We start from the raw sequence: 7,468 nt of genomic DNA on the forward strand, positions 1-7,468 counted from the left end.
GAGAGAGAGAGAGAGAGAGAGAGAGAGAGAGAGAGAGAGAGAGAGAGAGAGAGAGAGAGAGAGAGAGAGAGAGAGAGAGAGAGAGAGAGAGAGAGGAAAAGAAAAAGAAAAAGAAAAAGAGAAAGAGAAAGAGAAACGAAGAGAGAGAGAGAGAGAAAACGCCAATTAAGTTGATGCTTTTGCAATGCCCGTCCTTTACCAAGCCTGAAACTTTGGAGGCGCACTTTCTTCTCATCTATCATCATCACGCGCTTGCTCAGTCAGCAGCCTTTTCTGATCCTTCTTCTCTCTGCTTCCCGTCCTTCTGCATCAATGTAAACATCACGCAGCCATCCATACACTCGCTGCTCCGCCACCAGACCCCTTGTAAAAGTTTCCATCTCCATCAGTCCTGACTAAGGATGTCCTGCTGGTCGTGGCGGTGCTGCTGCTGCTGCTGCTGCTGGCTTTCGAGTAGGTCCTTCTTCTTCCACCACCGGCGAGGGTGACCGTACGGTACCGCTCCTCAATGCCTCGAGCTGCGGTCGCGTATCCGTGCCTGTATCTCCCCGACCTCCCCCCAGCACCGAAGAGATGTGAGCATGCGGAATGGCCGATTTCGGCGACAAGGAGAGTGCACTCTGCAGCTCACTACTACCACTACCTCCACCACCACCGTATTCTGCCGGTTGCTTATTGCGTGCGTGCTCATCCTCGTCACTGCTGGGGGGCGTATCTTCATCCTTGCTCTGCCGAGTACGAACCGCGCTGCTATCCATGCTCTCCCGCCGGAGCCTGTCGGCCTTCTCTTTCAGCACTTTGGCCTCTTCTGCCGCTCGCTGTGCCCGTACTTGCTTCCTCCACATGCTGGCATATTTGCCCCTCTGTCCCAGCAGTTCCGTGTGTGTGCCACGTTCCGCCACCTTGCCCTGATGCAGGACTAGGATTTGGTCGCACATGGTGATGGTGCTCAGTCGGTGAGCAATCACCAGCATCGTCCGACCGTGCGCGAGTGTCTTCAGTGCTTCTTGGATGTGTTCTTCCGTCTCGGTATCCAGCGCAGCAGTGGCCTCATCGAGCAGGATGATGCGCGGATTCTTGATGATGGTACGAGCAATGGCGACACGTTGCTTCTCGCCTCCCGAGAGTCTCAGACCGCGCTCGCCCACTTTGGTATCATACTGATCTGGAAATCCCATGATCTTGTCGTGTATACTGGCAGCCTTGCACGCTGCAAACACATCTTCATCTGTCGCATCTTGCCGGGCGTACTTCAAATTGTACATGAGTGTCTCATTGAACAGCACCGTGTCCTGGGGTACCACACCAATGTGCTGCCGCAAGCTGTCAATGGTGACATTCTCCACGTCGTGGCCATCAATCTGGATGACCCCCTCCTGTGTGTTGTAGAATCGGAATAGTAACCGGAATACAGTCGACTTTCCACCCCCTGACTCTCCCACGAGTGCAGTCGTCGTGCCCGGCGGGCAGGTAAAGTCGAGACCTTGTAATGCGGGTTTCCGATTGTCGTACGAGAATTGCACCTGATTGTACCGAATCTCACCTTCGCACGACGGCAGGGTCTGAGCGTCCGGGCTGTCGACTACGGTGGGCTTCTCTTTGAACAGCTCGAGCATCCGTTCCGAGTTGATCATGTTGTTCTGGATCATGCGGTAGAAGGTGCCGAAGAAGTTCAGTGGGCCCTGCAGTTGCGTCATGTAGGTGACGAGCAGCACAAACTTGCCTACGCCGAGCAGGCCCGTGGTGACTTGGTAGGCCGCGAGGAGACTGGCAATAATGAGGCCAAACATAAAGACCAGATTCTGAATCGTGTTCATAAGGGCCAACGAGAACGTGACCTGGTACTCGGCCTTTTGGTACTTCTTGACCGCCTCACGATAGCGATTGAACTCGTATGCCTCTGCGTTAAAGTACTTTACCGTCTCGTAGGACATCATGGAGTCGTTCTTGACCGCATCTTCCTCTCTGCTCGCATTGGTGGCCTCTCGACGGATCTCGGCGCGCCAAGCCGCCATGCGGATCGTGATGTAGATGTACCAGAAGGTGACGACGACGATCACCAATGCATAGTAGGCATCGAACTCGACGAGAAAGACGACAAACGCAGCGCCCAGATCAATGAGCATGGGAAGCACGTTGAACGTGACCGACTCCAGGAATGTATTGAGTGATGCGCCTTTGCCCAGCGCAGACAATACCTCGCCCGTCTTTTTCCCCAGATGAAAGTCTAGGCTCAGCTCGTGGACGTGCTCAAATGCGGCCACCGACAACTCCCGGTAGGAGTATTGTTCAATGGGTATCCATAGCACTTGTCGGGCAGCGCCCAGCAGCCCATTGGAGCCTTGGAACAGACGGTAGACGATATACAGGCTGATGGCAATCCAGGGCATGTAGACATCGCCTTCCGCAAGGATCCTGGTAATCTCTCCCAGCTGGATAGGGACCAAGATCTGGATGCCACGCTGGATGAAGACGATGACGAAGCAAATGACAAAGTTGAGCTGCAACTTGGGTTCCTTGGAGGGCCAGATGTAGGGCAGGAAGACGGCATATGCTCGAATGTACTCCCACCAGCTCCGGGAGGGCGTCTGCTTGGGCTTCTCCCATCCCGCGGGCACTTCCTCGTGGCGGCGACGGCCCTGTCCGTTGCTGGCACCAGCAGGTCCGTGCGCTTTGCCATTGGTGGCGCCGTAGGCCGCATGCGTGGTGCCGTTGGCCGCGCCATGATGATGATTGCCGCCGGTCTCGTCTGCGTGACCATTCGACAGTAGGGCCGTGGTCTCGTCGCCCTCGGAGGCGGCGTGTGGTGGTGATGGTGACCGCTTATGGACGACCAGGTCGTGGAGAAAGACGAACAGCGTATAGAAGGCGGCTAGCGCGAGCAGGATGAAAATGCGGATAATGTCGATCGTCACCTCGGTAATCTCCCACTCCGACATGTCCCTCCGCAGCTCCCCCCCACGAGGATGTCCAGCTTTTGGCTCGCGGTGCTCAGAGGTGTACACGGCGAACGAGGCTCCCAGCAGAATGGTCTCCATGAGGATTGCGGTAACCCATGTCGCAAAGTGCGCCAGGGTGGGCGAGGGCTTCGATTCGATCATGTGGATGATGAGTAGTATGTAGACCATGAAGGAGCCCACCAAGTAGATCTATCTGTTGCGTCAGCATATGTTGCTGCCATTGCGGCCGTGCAATGGCGGCCGCCTCGAAGCTCCCACACAGAGACATACCGTCGGTGCTTGACCGCACCACCAGCCCTCGTGGCGTGCCGATATGGCGTGCACGACGACTACGAGTATATTGGCGCTCAGCGAGAGGACCACGCCCACCGACAGCCACTCGAAGAGCAGCTTGCGGGGGCGCGCAAAGTCCAGGTCTGGCGTGATTTCCGACTCTTTCTTGGGTGTAGTATGCTTCTTCTTAGGCAGTGGCTTGCCCCCCGGCCCCAGCTGTTCGGGCTGCTGGTGCGTATCATGATCGCTGCGGGCGGTAACGACGCTGCGCACGGTAAAGGTGGTGAGGTAGAGGACCAGGAGGACGATGGGGTAGGCGATCTGCAGGTAGTTCAGAATCCTGCTGGCGGTAGGATTCGACACCCACGCCGTCTGAGAGCGATTCGCATTCGCCATCTCCGTTTCGGCCATGGTGCGGGAAAGGTGGGCAGCAGGGCAGGCAGGGCAGGGCAGCAGTCGTCGACGCTATGCCGGGCGCCTCACCAGGTCGCTGGGCCAGGCGGGTAGAGGAGCTGAGTTTCTAGGTACCTTAGGCAAATAGACAGGCAGGCAGGCAGACAGGCAGGCAGTATGTATGAAACACGCAGCAGCAGCGGTAGTAGCAGCAGCGGCAGCAGCGCAACACCTCTCCACCGAGTAATGTACCAAGGCCGCGACCAACAGCAGTCCGCCGCCTCCCAACGTGCGTGCGTGCGGGCGGGCGTGTGGATGGGTGGGTAGGTGCGTGCGTGCACCAAGAGATTGATCCACCAAGACAGCAAAGCAGAGGAGAGCAGAGCAGAGCAGTGCAGAGCAGTGCAGTGCAGAGCAGAGCAGCGCAGAGCGGGTAGCGACCGACTGTAGTGTTAGGAAGCGCAAGCAACGGAAAAAAGACCAGTTACTTCAGTCTGGCGGGCGATACTTGGACCACAGCATGATGAATAGTAAGGTAGTAGTAGTGGTGGTGCTGGTGGAAGAAGGAGGAAGATCGGTCAGAGGGAGCGAGGGAGGGGGAGAGAAAGAGAGAGAAGAGGGAGAGGGAGAGGGAGAGGGAGAGCAGAGAGCAGAGAGACGTAGGTGCGGTACGGTACGGTAGATTCGAGAACAAGATGCAGCAGCAGCAGTAGCCAGCAGCCAGCAGCCAGCAGCCGGCGGTGGTTACTGGTCACTGGTCACACTCACTACTGGTAGCAGCGAGCAGACGGCAGACCGCAATAGACCGCGGCGGCGGCAGCAAACCACAGACCACCACCACCACCACCGACCACCAGACCACACGACCAACAGACCGACTACAGACCGCATATGCGCAGACTACAGACGGCGCGGCGCAGTGCAGCAGCAGCAGTGGCAGCAGTACCTCCTAGTAGCAGCACCAGCAGACAGGCTCACAGGCTTACCTCCTACCAGGCTCACAGGCTCATCAAGCACAGCAGACATTGGCAGACAGCAGAGCAGCGTAAAGCAGCAGCGCAGAGAGCAGGCAGCCTCCAGTAACCTCCCTCCTTCAACTCCCTCCCTACCCGCATCCGCATCCGCAGCCGCATGAGCACCAGTGCACCACAGGCTCTAGCTCTCTGGCTCTGGCTCTTTAGACTCTTAGACTCTCAGTCTAGGCCCAGACGATGTGCGACTAGGGGCCTCTTTTTGCGATCTGCTAGCCTGTGCTAGCCCACTTCCGGCCCTCTTGCTCGCTGGCTGCTTTCCCATTTGTTACTGGCGCTGCAAGGCCTTTACGCTCACGCTGACGCTACCAGCCTACTGCCATCCCGAGCCAGTGCCCACCCGTCACGCGGTGAGTCGCTCTGTTGTCCAGCTGACGGCCGTGTATGATGCACTAGTTACTACTTCCTACGGATGGGTGGATGGATGCCCTCCCTTTCCACACTTCCCCTAACTACCTAGGTATAGTACCTTGCCTCCTACATCCCCATCCCCTCCTAGCACTACCCGCCTGTATGTACCGTTTGTAGCGAGCAGCGAACCTAGGAGTATACATGTATGTACAGTTATTGCAGTAGATAGCTACCTCTACAGACCTGTACCTAGTGCGCCTCCACTGCCTCTCTCTCATGTCGGCACTCTTGACGCCATCCATGCGTGCATGCATGCCATCCATGCATACTGCTTCCTCTCCGCCACTGCTGCACCATGCTGGTCGTCGCGGCCTGCTGCTGTGCTACGAGCGCGGTACCGTAGCTATCGTATCGCCCCCCTCCCTTCCCCCCATCTGACCATGCATTTTTATCCTTCCGCTACGATCGGTGCGACGGTCCATGGAGCCATGGACAATCTATCTATCCTGGCGCACTCTTTCGGACTCCCTCATCGGGAGGGATCTAAACGAAGCGACAGATCTGCTGGTTCCGCGTGCTTACGCTGTATACTATAGGTACCTGTAGGTACATACATGTATTGTATTGCATCCGATGATGAGATTTCCTCCGAGCAAGCGACAAGCTCATCCATGCGTGTACATGCATGCCTCAACAACCACTTCCGCTGCCACGTCCTGTCAACTTCTGTCAAGTAGTGTCATCAATTCCTGCTGGTGCTTAGGAGCCTGCTCCCCGGCCGGGATTTCGTGGCAAACCAGACGTGTCATTGGCAGCTGGACAACCGCCACCACGATTGATGCCTACGTAGGTACACCTATGTACCTACGGTATGTAGGTAACCTGCCGACCTGTGATGTATTCAGCCGCCTGCATCACACACACTTGCTCGCATTATTGGTTTGGTTTTTTTTTGTCCCGTTGCTGACTGCACTGAACACGTATGTTCGGTACCTATTACATCCCCCGGCAATTTTGACATGAAATTTGCATGTTCCGTGGTGTACGTGTACCAGGTTCTACCCACCCATTTCGCGGACCTGCGTTCTCACTGGACAATGGCTGACCTCGCCACGTCAAGCAAGGCACGGGACGCAGGTACGGGCAAGGGCAGGCGCTCACGCGGGTGAGATGATATGTCGGTGAGCTGCATTATGCATATTCTTTTCATGCAATTAATAAAATAGCACGGTACGGTACGGTAGCTCCGCCTTATCGTGGCCTGGACGAACGACTGGTTGTTGCCACCACTCGCAACACCCATTCGACTGTGGAGGCAGGCCACAAATTAATATAAATCTCTCATATTAGCTTCTCCCGGCTCCGTCTATCTGGGCTCAGAAGCGCCGAAGCGGTGTAGTGGCGACATCGGTACATGTACTCTCCAAGGCATCAGAGCAAGACCCTTATGCCTAAGGCATCCACTCATCGCAGAGGCCTGAGATGTAGCAGACATATTCTCTCTCGCTCTCTCTCGCTCTCTCTCACTCTCTATTCGCACGCATACCGAGAGTGCATTCTTCCATCTTGCAAGTACCTTGGAAAAGCCGCAACTAGGAGGTAGGAGGTACATGGAGAGGTAGCACTTTTTCTCGTCCTACGACCCAGGATGTGAGGTCTAGAACACACTCACGCACACACACAAGGACCGTTTGCTAGTTGATATGCTAGCAGCAGCAGGACAAGGATATACAGATTGGCCCCAATGAGTGGTAACACGACGGCACTCCGCAACTCTGGGCTTCGCGATCGGCGGGACAAAGCAGTCATCGGCGACGGTACCTTATCATCGCATTCCTCTCTATCTCTCTATCTCTCCCTCTCCCTCTCCCTCTCCCCACCCGAAACACATGTTCAAAGGCTGCATCTATTTGCGCCTGGCCATGAATGGCTGTGCCAAGGCATACCAGCTACATGGCTAGGTTCCTCTAATGGTCCCAATCATCATGGCCCATGGGCAGAGATGTCCAAACCTTAGTAATTAGTAAATAGTAATTACTATATAGTAATAGTAATTACTATTATACCTTTACTATTTACTATTACTATTACTATTACTATCGACCTTCTAGGAAGTAGTAATAGTAACGGAAATAGTAATAGTAATAGTAAATAGTAATACAATAGGGACTTTTATTATACAATATTACTTTATTTCTAGTATATTGCTATACTCTATAACGTTTATAGTATAAGAGAATCATTTATAGCTATTTTATATCGAAAAAGCTATAGATATAGAATAAACGTAAGAATATTAGTTATCTTATAAGATAAATTATATTTCTTATAGTATATCTCTTAAACTCTTCTAATAGAGTCTAGCTCTTTCGATAGTATAAGTATTCTAGTATAGTCTAGCTCTAATATATATATATATATATATATATATACGTACTATATATATTAGTAGGAGACGAC

The 7,468-nt window shown here is 54.1% G+C and overlaps 1 protein-coding gene across 1 annotated transcript; it reads right to left on the reverse strand.

The window, feature by feature from the left end:
* Positions 1-163: 163 nt before the first annotated feature.
* Positions 164-4,206, reverse strand: SEPMUDRAFT_148376 (uncharacterized protein). Its single transcript, XM_016904883.1, has 2 exons — positions 3,231-4,206; positions 164-3,149 (listed from the first exon to the last, which is right to left on the reverse strand). Exons 1-2 carry the CDS (start codon positions 3,642-3,644, stop codon positions 396-398), a joined length of 3,168 nt encoding a protein of 1,055 aa, XP_016762872.1. The 5' UTR covers positions 3,645-4,206; the 3' UTR covers positions 164-395.
* Between the last annotated feature and the right edge of the window lie 3,262 nt (positions 4,207-7,468).

Source organism: Sphaerulina musiva, assembly GCF_000320565.1.
Source record: "Sphaerulina musiva SO2202 unplaced genomic scaffold SEPMUscaffold_3, whole genome shotgun sequence".
NCBI classification, from domain to species: domain Eukaryota; kingdom Fungi; phylum Ascomycota; class Dothideomycetes; order Mycosphaerellales; family Mycosphaerellaceae; genus Sphaerulina; species Sphaerulina musiva.

Excerpts from the sequence above, each read along its gene's own strand:
- SEPMUDRAFT_148376 (XM_016904883.1), bottom strand. The coding sequence starts at position 3,644 with ATGGCCGAAACGGAGATGGCGAATGCGAATCGCTCTCAGACGGCGTGG. Across the intron at positions 3,150-3,230 it reads GGTGCGGTCAAGCACCGACG|ATCTACTTGGTGGGCTCCTT; the intron begins GTATGTCTCTGT and ends CGCAACAGATAG.